This window comes from Homalodisca vitripennis, chromosome X (assembly GCF_021130785.1).
Source record: "Homalodisca vitripennis isolate AUS2020 chromosome X, UT_GWSS_2.1, whole genome shotgun sequence".
In the NCBI taxonomy this organism is placed as follows: Eukaryota; Metazoa; Arthropoda; class Insecta; order Hemiptera; family Cicadellidae; genus Homalodisca; species Homalodisca vitripennis.
The window spans coordinates 110,318,091-110,332,533 of NC_060215.1; the positions used below are offsets into that span (position 1 = coordinate 110,318,091).

The 14,443-nt window shown below is 34.1% G+C and overlaps 1 protein-coding gene across 3 annotated transcripts in view; it reads left to right on the forward strand.

The window, feature by feature from the left end:
- The window catches only part of LOC124369790, a 160,753-nt gene that overhangs the window by 7,911 nt on the left and 138,399 nt on the right, over positions 1–14,443 (forward strand). For all 3 annotated transcript variants that reach the window (XM_046827891.1, XM_046827890.1, XM_046827892.1), the window contains one exon: positions 6,051–6,258. In XM_046827891.1, the coding sequence (XP_046683847.1) occupies positions 6,051–6,258 (208 nt within the window). The remainder of the gene's footprint in view (positions 1–6,050; positions 6,259–14,443) is intronic.

The window sequence follows — 14,443 nt, forward strand, 5'->3', positions numbered from 1 at the left end:
TATATTGTAAAACTTAAAAAGAAACCATCACAGGTCACACATTTAGGCGCACACGGATTATTACTCCATAAAAACAACACAATAAGGCGCTCACAGAAATTTCGTCCAAGCACTACAAACACATCGGGCGCTCACGGAGGAATCGTCCAGTCTCGCACGGAAGTGGACCTCATACTGACAGATTTTGACAAAGATAAGCGGGGAGGCTATTGTTTCGCTTCCCCGAAAGATGCTCATGAAGTACACTGCGGGAAACTACTGCCAACATCAGAAAAGTAGTACTATTTTTAATAATAAAAAATACACGGAGGAAAACTCCGTTTAGCGCCCGATGTAGGGTTAAGATCGCAATTATTTACAGATTACACTTTCGTCATAATATTTCAGCAATAAACTGTATACAATTCACGATAACTCTCAGCTGCTGAATGATTTTTCGCCCAATGAAATCTTATAGCACCACGCACTTCACACTTGGTAGCATTTTTTTATGGAACTCATATTTTGGGGTTATAACTGGACAACACACTAACTTACGATGCTCCGCCTTGCAACCAACCAAGTCATACTGAACCACTTACTTACTTATGCTTGTGTTAGTAGCATACTGAACCACTGTACACATCAATGCCAACATGGCGGAGCTACCTCCACTACTTCCTATGTTATGCATTCACAATAGTTACTTTCTGGATTACCCTCTTAGTGTTAACCCATCAAGTGTTAATTAATGTGACATACTTCTTAAGTTATTGCTTAATAATTGCTCATGAATCATAAAAATTAAGTAACTAATATTGAATTAAATTTTCATTTTAATAAAGCAACCAATACTTAATTTTAACAATGAAATACTTTGTACTTACATGATAGTAGTAATGTAACTTTCAATAGGATGTTATAGTAATATTAATGATGGCGGCTAGTAGTAAAACATTGTCTGAGTGTTGAGCTCACATTTTGAGTGTATTTCGGTAATTTTTAACAGTTTAAAAACTTATTTTGTCATAAAGTAACTCAATACATCGCCATAAAAGAAGTGACATATTAAATTTGTACTGAATTGTGATTTTTTATTACACTTTATCGTTTTTACTTACAGCCTGTTTTGTAAGGTTAGAAACGTATTTGGAAGAGTGAAGTATAAAGGATTGGTTTCTATCAAAATTGTAATAAATGGACACAAGATATTGTGATCGCTAACAAAACAAAATAGAAACTAATATATAGTCTATTATTATAGACTAATTTGTGTGTTTTGACAGATATGTCTGAACTAGCCTTAGCATAACTGAGGTTAGGATTAGGTTCAAACAGTGACCGGTAGTTTAAGTGTACTTTTAACATTGACAATCTTAATTGATGGTGTGCTTGGTCTGTGTTCTGTAAAATAGGAATGCACAGTTTATTGGTGACACAGCTATAACCTCAATTCATCAATAATTAGTTTCAGACTACCGGTGTACCTTAACCTTAACCTTAATTTTAACGTATACTTTTTTGACAGTATTATACTTTATTACATTATTATGACTAAGAAATTGCCAAAGAATCCTTGTGGTAATTGTCTCAAGAATGTGACCAAGAACAGTATTGCAGTGTTATGTAGTAGCTGTTTGCAATGGTACCATCGTAAATGTCTTGATAACCTTTCAGATGAAGAATACCAGAAGGTTAAACTAAAACAACTAAAGTGGACATGCTATGAATGTAGTAAATCAAGTATTCAAAATGTTGAAAACAAAGAAGAGGATGAAGTGGTTACGGCTGAGCTAGTTCAGCAGATTAAAAACCAGGACTTAATAATAAAAACACTATCGAACGATCTTAACCAATCATGCGAAGAAATACAGCGATTGAAAAATCATAACACACAATTAGAAACTCTTGTACTTACGAAGGAAGAGACAATTATCTTATTAGAAAGAGAAATAAAAAAGTTTAAAAATACACTGGCCATAAATAGTGACAAGACAAGCAATGATAAGACCAAGCCTAGGCTAAGTTTGGAGGTAGGCCTACCAGAAACCTTCTCGTCAATATTGAAAAAAAAGTCGAATAGAGCTAGGCCTACAACCAAACCTATGGAGAAAAAAGGTTTTGAGACCCCTAACCGCTATGAGACTTTGTCTTTAGAAGATGAACCTAGCTCAACCTCCGAGAGCGAGGATATCTTAACTGAAGCTCAGACTAAGAAGAACAAAAAGCAAAAACAGATATGGATATGTGCCGACAGTCACGGTAGAGATTTGTCATGGGAAATAAATCAACAAGTATCCTCTTATGAGGCTGTTGGCTTTGTGAGACCAGGTGCTCGGACAAAACAAGTGGCTGAAATTTACAATAACCTAAATGAAGTTGAAAGTGAAGATGTAGTAGTTCTTATAACAGGTACGAATGATGTATCAAAAAATGAATCATTGGAAGCTGTTCAAGAAATTTCCAGTCTATTAGAATTTAATGGTAGGCCTACTTGCAATATTATACTTGTAGACTTGCCAAAAAGGCATGACTTAGTGAACTGGTCATGTGTTAACACTGAAGTCAACAATACAAATTTTGCTCTAAAAGAACTGTGTGACAAACATAAAAATGTTACTCTAGTTAAGGCTAGCACGGCAGAGAGAACACTACATACAAGACATGGGTCGCACTTGAATTTAAAAGGGAAAAAGTGGCTGGCTAATAAAATTGTGGAAAGTGTTAGGCGTATGTCAGTAGGCCTGGTTTGTCCCAACCCTAGTGAAACTACTCATTCGGAAAACTCCAGACATTCTGTAAGGAGCCCTCTAAAATAACTTCAATTAATTTCTTACATCAGAATGTACAGTCTTTATCAAATAAAGTTCAGCTGCTTGAACAGATTTTATCTGAGTATGACATAGATTTTCTGTGCATAACAGAACACTGGATGTCGGAAGACGAGTTAAACGAGTACTTACTTATTAATGATAGGCTACTAGTGTCTAATTTTTGTAGAACAACTATTGGTCATGGAGGGACTGCTATTTACTCAAGATACTCTTCTCAACAAGTAAAGGTAAATCAAGCAATTAATAGTTTGTCAGTTGAATTGGACTGTGATCTGTGCTGTGTTGAAGTTGTTGACCTGGACCTAGTGCTGGTTACAGTTTACAGGAGTATGAATGGAGATTTTATTTCTTTTCTCAATACAATGGAAAAAGTACTATCATATATTAATAGACTTGACAAAAAATCTATAATTTGTGGAGATTTTAATCTAAAATTTTTAACTAGTGATAAAGACGCAGACCAGTTTGTGAACCTGTGTCTTACTTATGGCCTACAACTGACCATTCACGAACCTACTCGAGGTAAAAACTGCTTAGATAATTTTTTTACTTCTTTGACCTTACAAAATTGTACTGCTACAGTTATTAACTGTCATGTGAGTGACCATTTGGGACAGCTATTAATTGTTAACAATACTTATAAGGAAAATAGCTCTTATCTTGCTAAAAAAGAACTGTCATATATGGGTCCTAGCTTAAAGACTGTTCCTATTCTAAGTGACTCTAACATCAATGTATTCAGATTTTACCTTGCCAAAGAAAAATGGAGTGATATTTTATTTGCTAAAACTAGTGTAAATGAAATGTTCAATGCTTTTATGCTCACAGTTCGGTATTACTTTAATTTAAGCTTTAATAAACAGGTTAAGATTAAAAGGAAAAATACAGTAAATATTGGTTCTAAGGCTAATGTAGAGTGGTACACTGATGAGCTGTGTGCTAAAAAAGATAGGCTTCACTTACTTTATGAACATTTAAAATCTTCAAAAGGGCATGAGTTTGAAATGCATAATGTATTGTACAAATCTGAAAAAAAAGATTATCGCAAGCAAATTAAACACACAAAAAAACAATATAATTCTAAACTAGTAAAGGAGTCAGGAAATCAGAGCAAAACCCTTTGGCAGATTGTAAATAAAAGTGGGAAAGGTGAAACTAAAACAAAAGACCCAAATATTTTTTCATCAGATGAATATAACAGGTTTTTTATTAACATTGCCAGTAATGTAAAGCCGAAATTAAACAGTGTAGCAGCTAATGGGCTTAAAGCAATGCAGTATGTAAATAATTGCAAGGTACCTGAGCATATGGTAGGGTTAAGTTTTAGCTATGTAACTGAAAAAATTGTCTTGGATGCAGTTAGTCATTTGTCTAGTAAGTATAGTAAGGACCATTATGGCTTGAGTAACGTTTTACTGAAAAAAATAATAGATTGTATTTTGAATCCTTTGACAAGGCTAATCAATTTATGTTTGGCCCAAGGAATTTTCCCAGATTGTTTAAAAATAAGCAAGGTCATTCCTATATTTAAGAAAGGTAAAAAAGATGACTTGAATAATTATAGGCCTATAACGGTAGTTCCTGTCTTTTCTAAGGTCTTAGAGTTAATCATAGGCAAACAATTAATGTTTTATTTTGAATTGAATAGGCTAATATGTAACAATCAGTTTGGCTATAGAAATGGGTTATCTACCACACATGCCCTTATAAAGCTAGTTGAGGGTATACATGATTGTTTTGAGGGTAAGGACCTTGCTGCAGTCACGTTCTGTGACCTCAGCAAGGCCTTTGATTGTGTTTCACACGATCTTATAGTTTCTAAGCTTGAGTATTTTAGGGTAAAGGGTGTGGCTCTTCAAATCTTTCAATCCTACCTTGAGAACAGAGTACAATATGTACAAGACAGTAATGAATCCTCATGTCTCTTGCCTGTCACGTGCGGTGTTCCGCAGGGATCTGTTTTGGGTCCTTTATTATTTATTATTATGGTTAACGACCTCAGTAGTAATATTCCTGCGGAGATTATTCTCTATGCAGATGACACTACTGTCTTAAATAGGCATGATAGTGAAAGTCTGGCATTAGAAAATGCTAAATATAATCAAACCCTCATTGAGAATTGGTTGGCTGCTAACGAACTAGTGTTAAACAAGGAAAAAACCAAAACTGTACTTTTTTCTCTTAAAGAAAAAAATATGAACTTAGATAGTCCAATGTTCTTAGGATTAACTTTAGACCCAACCCTTAATTGGCACCAACACATATCTGTCCTCAAAAGTAGGCTTAGTAAAAGCATTTACGCTTTAAAAAGGTTAAGTAGTGAGTTGGAAAGGGAAGGCCTAAGGCAGGCCTATTTTGGTTTATTTCATGCCCATATGTCTTATGGTTTAATAGTATGGGGTGGTGCTCCCAAGTCAGAAGATATATTTGTTGCACAAAAAAAAGCTATAAGAGTAATTACTGGTTCCCATAGATTAGCCCATTGTAAACAATTATTTATTGAATTAAGAATATTGACTTTACATTCCCTATACATATTTCAGTGTCTCATGTACTTGAGAGCTAATTTAGACAAGGTACATACAAGAAGCTCCATTCATTCCCACAATACTAGATCTGCAAATTTGATTAATTTACCACAAAATAGGCTATTAAAAAGTGAAAGAAATCCCATAGTTATATCAAGCCGATTAATGAATAAGTTACCCGACCCAGTCAAGAATTTAGAAAATGATAAATTTAAAATCTGTATCATAAATTTTTTATTAAAAAATCCGTTTTATAAAGTGGAAGAATTTCTTTCTGAGAGTTGGTCCGAATTGGATTTTAGCCTGACCTGACGCTTTCAAAGAATCTTTTGTCACTTTGTGCTAAACAAATATATGTTTAAGTAAAATAATATCTATTTATTGTAATGTCCAATGTGTTGTTTATTATAATGTTTAAGTTAGGCCTGTTGTAATTTATAAAATGCTATTTTGATTAAAATATTTACTAGTATTGTAATACTATATTGCTGTTATTTATATTATAGGGCCTACTGTAGTCTTAAAATAGTCCATTGGCTTAGGTTATATTTATGTAAACAATGGCTTGTGTGTAGAAATATTAATCTCATAGTTACATGACTTGCCTATGTATTCTATGGAATATCTTGTGGTGAATAAAGATTCTATTCTATTCTATTCTATTCTATTATTTGTATAACATGGAATAATTTTTAATTTGTGTTTTCAGTTGGTACCATTTGGTTCTGAAAATCCAGATGTGCTTCCAGTTGCAACGAAAGCATCCAGTCACATTGACAAACTAGTTTTAAAGCAACTAAGTAAAGCACCGAAAAAAAGTAGTTCGACATTTTATAGCATACGTGGTGGATACAATGGAAGACCTAGAAGAAGACCTCCTTGTGGAATACCTGATCACTACAAATTAAGCCACCAAGGTAGTAAAAAACACATGACAAATTGGTTTTAATTATTTATTTTCATAACTTAACCTTAGTTAGTACCTGAAGATGAAATCACATATTTCGAAATGTACATTGTAACAAATACAAAAGTTTACAAAAAAGTGTTAAAAGGTTTATTTATATTGTGTTATACATATTTATAAAACACTTTTCAAGGCTACATCTCTAACATGGATCAAGCACACCAAGCTAGACTAGCCTACAAATACAAAGAGGTAAAGTTAAAAATACACAACATATCATTGGACATTCATTTCAACAAACAATGCTTAAAACACCATCTTATTCCAAAATTCGTAAATGTCAAAATAAATTGTAAATCGAAAGCAGCTACCAAAGCCAAAATTGCTGCTGAGAGATTGTGGCTAAATACAGAAATAGGTGAACTTTACAAGAAAAATCATACATTAAATAAGCTGTTATATGATACTCATCTCAATCTTGCAAATCTCTTATACCCTCAACAACTTTTTGAATTATTTGACAATATTGATCGAAGAATAGAAAATAAAAAATTAATAAAGAAAGAAAGAATTGAGAAAAAACTTAATCAACTCAAATGTACTCAATATCCCACAGAACCAGTAATTGATTTGCCCCCTGATATAACATTCCACCCACGTATCATTAACAAATCAAATACTACATTTACTGAAAATGAAACAGAACTTCTTAACAAGGGACTGAAATATAATTTACACCAAACAAATAAGAAAGATTATATAAGGAAACTTATACTGAATAGTGAAACAGTAATTACAAGTTTACCTGCAGACAAACAAAATCAATCAAGAGTGTTAGTCGATCAAACAATAGGAAAAATTCAGAAAAGTCATAACCTTAACATAGAGAACAAAATACAGGACAAACGTGATTGGCAAAGCATAAAATCAATAAACAACAAAATTGAAAATGATAATTTGGTTATATGTAAAGCTGACAAAGGTAACTCAATTGTAATTTTAAACAAAACTGATTATACAGATAAAATAGACAACTTTATTTCTAATAACAATATTACAAAACTAAATCATGATCCTGCAGAATCTTTTCAAAAAGATATCAAGCAATGCATAAACAAAATTAATCATATTTTTCCGAATAACAAAAAACATAAATTAAAAATGATGAGGCCTTCTGCACCAATCCTGAAAGGTTTGCCAAAAATTCACAAAGAAAACTACCCAATAAGACAATTAGTAAATTTTCAAAATGCTCCTTCTTATAATTTAGCAAAATGCTTGGACAGCAAAATTAAAAAACATTACAAATTTAAATCTGACATAAGACTGAAAAACAGCATTGACCTAGTAAACAAAATTAATGATATAGATATACCCAACAACAGTAAATTTGTATCCTTCGATATAACAAATTTATACACAAATGTTCCGATCCAAGAAACAATGCTTATAATTAAAAATAATTTAACAGAACAGATCATTCTAAATACACAAGAATTGAAGAAATACTTGAACTCACAAAAGTAACTCTAAGACAAAATTACTTTACATTTAACAACAATTACTACATACAACATGAAGGATTACCAATGGGATCACCACTATCCAGATTATTGGCTGATATATTCCTTGACAACATAGAAGACAAATTCATACTAAGCGATAAAAACAAACATCTTACACAAATAATTTATTATTACAGATATGTTGATGATATAATATGTATATTCAAAGGAAATGAAAGAGAAATAGACATGTTCAAAAATTACTTAAACCAAATCCATCATAATCTAAATTTTACCAATGAAATTTAAGAAAATAATGCAATAAACTACCTTGATTTGACTATAATCAAGATCAACAGAAAGCACAATTTCAAAATTTACAGAAAACCGACATACACAGATTTAGTTATTCCTTCCTCATCGAATCACCCACATCACCAAAAAATGGCTGCATTCAAATCAATGATCGACAGATTACACAAAATTCCTATGAAAACTGAAGATTTTTATAAAGAATTAAACATTATTAAATACATAGCCCAAAATAATGGATATAAACCAAGCATGATTGATGTATAAACGAAGAACTACACAAAGAAAGAAAATAAGAAGAAAGAGATATAAAATACATCCAATCAGACTACCTTTTTTTTTTTTTTTTTTTTTTTTTTTTTTTTTTTTTTTTTTTTTTTTTTTTTAACAGAGGGCCAGGTTTCCTAGGCCTGGTAGTTGCCTCTCAGCCATCCGGCTTATTGTGCACCCTCTCCCAGGTTTAAGCTGTATCAAATCCCAGGCCTTTACAAAACCATGAGATCTTCTGAACAATGCCTTCCTGTTCCAACCCCTCTTCCGTATGCATAAGAACACCTAGGGATCTTGAGCGTTTGCTCTGTAATGCCGGACATTCAAATATGACGTGCTTGGCTGTTTCGTCAGCCTCGCCACATTTCCTGCACAGTGTTTCCTGAACTGGAATACCTATTCTGTTCAGGTGACTTCGGAATATCCAATGACCTGTAATAAAACCAGTCACCTTTCTGATCTCCGTTCTACTCATTCTAAGGGCATCTGCTGCAATGTTCCTTGATGGTCCCTTGAGCATCCGCTTTGCCTGTACATTCCCCTCAGTGTTTCTCCAATGTTGTAGGTGTTTGTTAGCCATCCACTTGGTAACTGATCTACGTGCTAAGTTATATGAGACCCCACACGTTGGTTCAGGACCGGTAAGAAGACGGTTGGCTCCCAAGTTAGCGCAACCGTCTGCCCCTTCATTTCCTGTGATTCCTCTATGTCCAGGCACCCAAGTTAGAATAACTTTATTGGTTTTCGCCAGCAATTTCAAGACCTTATGGCATTCCCAGACTGCCTTCGAATTACAGTCATGGTTGGCCAAGGCCTGCAGAGCAGCCCTGCTGTCCGAGTTAATGTAGATGTTTTTGCCTTTGTAGCCCCTTTCCACATTAACTCTTGCACATTCTGCAAGGGCTGTAACTTCAGCCTGAAAGACAGTTGCCAGTTTACCTAGGCTAAAGCTTAAGTTAACCCTCGGTCTGGCTCCCCAGACCCCTGCCCCAGTACCCTTCAGAGTCTTTGACCCGTCCGTGTACCAGGTTAGAGCCTTCTTCATGTAGTCAGGCTCACCTTTTGACCATTCCTTCCTCTCAACAATGTTGACTTGAAATGGTTTTTCCCAGTCCGTAACCTTTGCCATTCTGTCAGACATCATTTCTAGAATATCCAGTTTGAGAATGTCAACGATCTTGGAGTGCTTACTAGCATGGTGATAATGCCAGTTCCCATTGCACTTCAGTCTGTAGGCAGCCATCCTAGCCTCTCCTATGACGAATATGTCTAGGGGTGGGAGGTTTAGCACTACTTCCATAGCAGCGGTTGGTGTTCCTCTCATGGCACCCGTTGTCCCCAAGCATGCCAACCGCTGTACCTTTGACAGGTTTTTTGCGGCAGTCACCTGTTGGACTTTTGGCCACCATACCACTGAGCCATACACCATCATTGGCCTAATGACTCTGGTGTACAGCCAGTGTGACATGTCGGGTCTAAGCCCCCATGTGCATCCTACTGCACGTCTCACCATCATCAATGTAGTCTGAGATCGTCTGATTATGTATTCCATATGACAATTCCAGGTGAGTTTATCATCCAGTTTGACACCTAGATATTTGAACTCCCTGCTTAACTGTATCTGGCCCCCACATAGGACTGGCTGTGTGATTTCCAGTTTCCTTCTTCTTGTAAATGGTATCATGACGGTCTTCGAAGGATTTACTACAAGTCCTTCTTCGTCACACCATCGCTCCACAATGGCCAGTGCTCTCTGCATCATTTCCAGACACGTTACCATATGCTTACCTCTTATGAGTATAACAACATCATCTGCATAGCCTTGAGCATACATACCCTGGTTATTCAGAGTCCAGAGTAAGTCATCCACAACTATGTTCCACAGGCTTGGTGATAATACACCTCCTTGTGGACATCCTCGCTGCGTTTTGACCTCTCTTGTGATTCCGCACAGAGATGCCTGTGCTCTTCTGCTCTTAAGCATGTTACTTATCCACCTAACAACAGTTTCCTCCGTACCCCTGGATGTAAGCTTAGACACTATAGAGTGAGTACTCGTATTATCAAAAGCTCCTTCTATGTCCAGGAACACTGCTAAAGCTATTTCCTTTTGTTCAATAGCTTGCTCAATCTTGCCAACCAGACAGTGTAGGGCTGTTTCACAAGATTTACCTTTCTGATAGGCATGTTGATTTGGATGTAAGGGACGATTGATGAGGACTGTGTCCCTTAAATGCCTATCCAGAACCTTCTCCATGGTCTTGACAAAGAAGGATGTTAGGCTTATTGGTCTATAAGCCTTTGCAACCTCATAGGAGGGTTTGCCTGGCTTCGGGATAAATATAACCCTAGAGGTCCTCCAAGATGAGGGTATGACTCCTGTCGCTAGACTAGTTCTAAACAGTCGTAGGAGCAGGGGTATCACCAAGTCCCCACTCTCCTGCAGTAAAGCGGGAAAAATGCCATCGGTACCTGGTGATATCAGACTACCTTGGTAAACATTGTCACAAAATTAACAAATCATTTTATAAACAAGGATATCAATTGGCTTTCAAAACCTCGAACAACCTTGGACTTCTAATCAAAAACGAAAGCAATTCAACAAACCAAAATTCAACAATAGTGCAGTATACAAATGAAATTGCAACAATTGTCAATCCCACTATATTGGCCGATCCTTCAAAATTAGATTTAATGAACACATAAAAGCATTGAAAACATCATCAAATTCAAAATATGCAGACCATTTAAATAACACCGGCCATACATACACTAACATTGAAAACAATCTTGAAATTTTACACAGAAGCAAAAAAAAAGTCGATTATTATCTACATTAGAACATTTTGAAATCTACAAAAGTGCCAAAATTAATCATAATATATTATTAAATGACAAAGATTTTCTAGCAAAAAATGTATTATTCAATAGACTTTTAAACAATATACATTGATCACACATTAAATTAAATACAACAAATTTAGCCACCAAGGTAGTGAAAAAACACATGACAAATTGGTTTTAATTATTTATTTTCATAACTTAACCTTAGTACCTGAAGATGAAATCACAGATTTTGAAATGTACATTGTAACAAATACAAAAGTTTACAAAAAAGTGTTAAAAGGTTTATTTATATTGTGTTATACATATTTATAAAACACTTTTCAAGGCTACATCTCTAACATGGAAATATTGTAGTGTTTTACAGTAAACCATTTATGATACATTCTGATAAGAAATTATTGCAAAAAGTGAGTTTATTGCAACTAATGTTGATGGTTTATACAAAATGTTATTGAGTGGCTGGAAAAATAACCAACTTGTTGTAGATCCGCCTCACGTTGACTGCGTCAATTTGTTGAAGATCTGCCCCACGTTGACTGCGGTAATTTGTCGCGAGATCTGCCCCTCGTAGTTGTGTCAATTTGCTGTGTCTCGGTTTTTTAGTGTTGTTGACGCCCCATGTAGTTGTGCGCCTTTTTGTTACCAGTCCCACGTTGCTGTACCATTTTGCTCCGGATGGTGTTGGTCGCCATCTTGCTCAAAATCTGCCCAAAGCTAGCTGCGTCCCCTTTGTACTGCTTGAAACTCTGCCACCTTCCAGATAAACAAATTGCTGTCCCAATCCTCTCCCAATCACTATTCAAAATGTGCTCCCTCTCATTGGTGATGTATATTACTTCGTGTTAGCTAACTCATACTATTCCAACTTAATACCAAATTACTATTAAATTTGAATGTCTGTGGTGTTGTCACCAACAACAAGTCTATATCTATCTCAGGTTTTTAAATAGGTTGAGTAGTGGTTAAAAAATTTAATATCACTCCATTAAAGTTCCTATCACACTTTTTTATAAATGGGATACTCAAAGAAAAGTCAAACCAAGTGACCTTGACGTTAATTTATTCCATATTACACTGTCCATACATATATAATTCCACTCACCTTGCTTTGATAATTTAAGAGTCTAACATAATATCCCATTCTTCATTAAAATTCTAATACACCATATTACAGTTTCCTATTAATTTCATCACTACTATCCCACGAGAATCCACACAACCTCCTTGCTTCAAGTCTGGAAAGAGAAGACGGAATCTCTGTATAAAACTACACATACCGATTCAAAACAATACTCATCCCCTCTCCCGTTCAAATCAGCGTCTTCACGAATAAATATAATTTGATTCTTTTCTTATAACAGGGATGCTACAGGTCAGGGAAATCAGGGAAGTCAGGGAAAAGTCAGGGGAAAAAAAACAGGACTGGAAATCAGGGAAAAGTCAGGGAATCCGGTCTCAAGTCAGGGAATTTCGACGTTGGTCAGGGAAAAATATAAAATCCCTTTAGACAAATAAACTTACTGCTGCCGCGCCGAGTCCAAGCCTGCAGACGATGCGGCGCATGAAGCAGGCTTTTTTGCTTTTTTATATTTGCCACCCTGTTAGCCTCAACACCGCTTTTTTCCACCCATTAATTGCCAAAAACCTAGGGATTGCGTCGAAAAAAGTCAGGGAAAAATGAAAAATTTGGTCTGGAAATCAGGGAAAAGTCAGGGAATTTCATTATTGGACTCCTGTAGCAACCCTGTATAATTGTCAAAATTTATCACGTTCACTATAATTAATCAATTTAAGTCTTTCTATTATCTTTTTATTATTTTTTCAAAGCTTTTTATTTAAATTTTTAGCAACATGTGCTTTATGACGTCATCAATATACAAGTCATTTATCCCACAATTGGCTTTTCTGCGTAATTCTATTTAGTACTTTTGTAAAACACGAATTTTGGTTATGTTTACTTCATTTTAATTAATTAAATCTTTTCCCGTATAAATTTTAATATATTTCTTCGTTATTAATTAAATGAATCTCAATTCCGACAACATGTGATTCAATGACGTCACAGTCTGCCAATTCCCCGCGAATATTCAAATGTCGTAATTTGACCTGTTACACAACCCCCAAATATAAATTGATCACATATTTGTTATCAATTTATATTTCTCCTCCAATTAAATCTTTTAAATTTTTGTTCAATTAAGCTATTATTTAAATTTCTTGATAATTTTGTTAACACCTATAAAAGTATTCATTTAAAAGAAAGTAAAATATCAAAGCAAAGCAAATGCCTACAATCATATTACACAAATTACAATGTATATTAGACAATTACACAAATTACAGTGTACATATAAATCAATTACACAAATTACAATTAATATTAAATAATTACACAAATTACAATTAATATTAAATAATTACACAAATTACAGTGTACATATAAATCAATTACACAAATTTCAATGAATATAATTAACTATACAAATATCAATGAATATATATATATAAGGACAGTACTAAAGTTTTAAATATTTTTAAACTGAATACATGTAACCTCTATATGTTTTGAATATAATGTTTAACGTGTCCATTTGACATAACATAATGTTCAATACAAGTTAACACTATTAGATTATACACTCACAAGTTATGATAATACACAAATACCTTGTAAAAATCCTAAACATATTCTTACTGATAAACAATATTGTAATATCCTTATATTGTCATCTCCTACTGGAAACATATTACACACGCTATATACTATATTACATTATCCTTGTCACATCTTATTCTAAATATTTATACAACCTTATACTAATCTGACTATTATTGTCAGTTATAAAATAAAATGCTTTCATTCAGCATCAGTATGGTCATTCACACTTGAAGAGTTTTCATACTCTTATTCTATGAACTTCTTTAGTTCCCTTACATTACGGATCCCAAAGAATTCATTATTGTCTTGTCTGGTTAATGCATATGCATTTTCTCTTTTAATGCCTGCGATTACATATGGTCCTTCATAAAGTAAGAAATATTTTTTAATCTTCTTATCTAATGCATTTGATAAAATATGGTTTTTTACTAATACTTTGTCACCTATTCTATACTTAATTGGATTTAATTTCTCATCATGTCTTTTATTCCTTTTTTCTGCTTTACTTATTAAGTTTTCCCTTACCATTCTAATTTTGTTCAAATGATCAAATTTACATTCAATTGTAAACTTAATTATTTTACTTAGAAAATTATCAGATC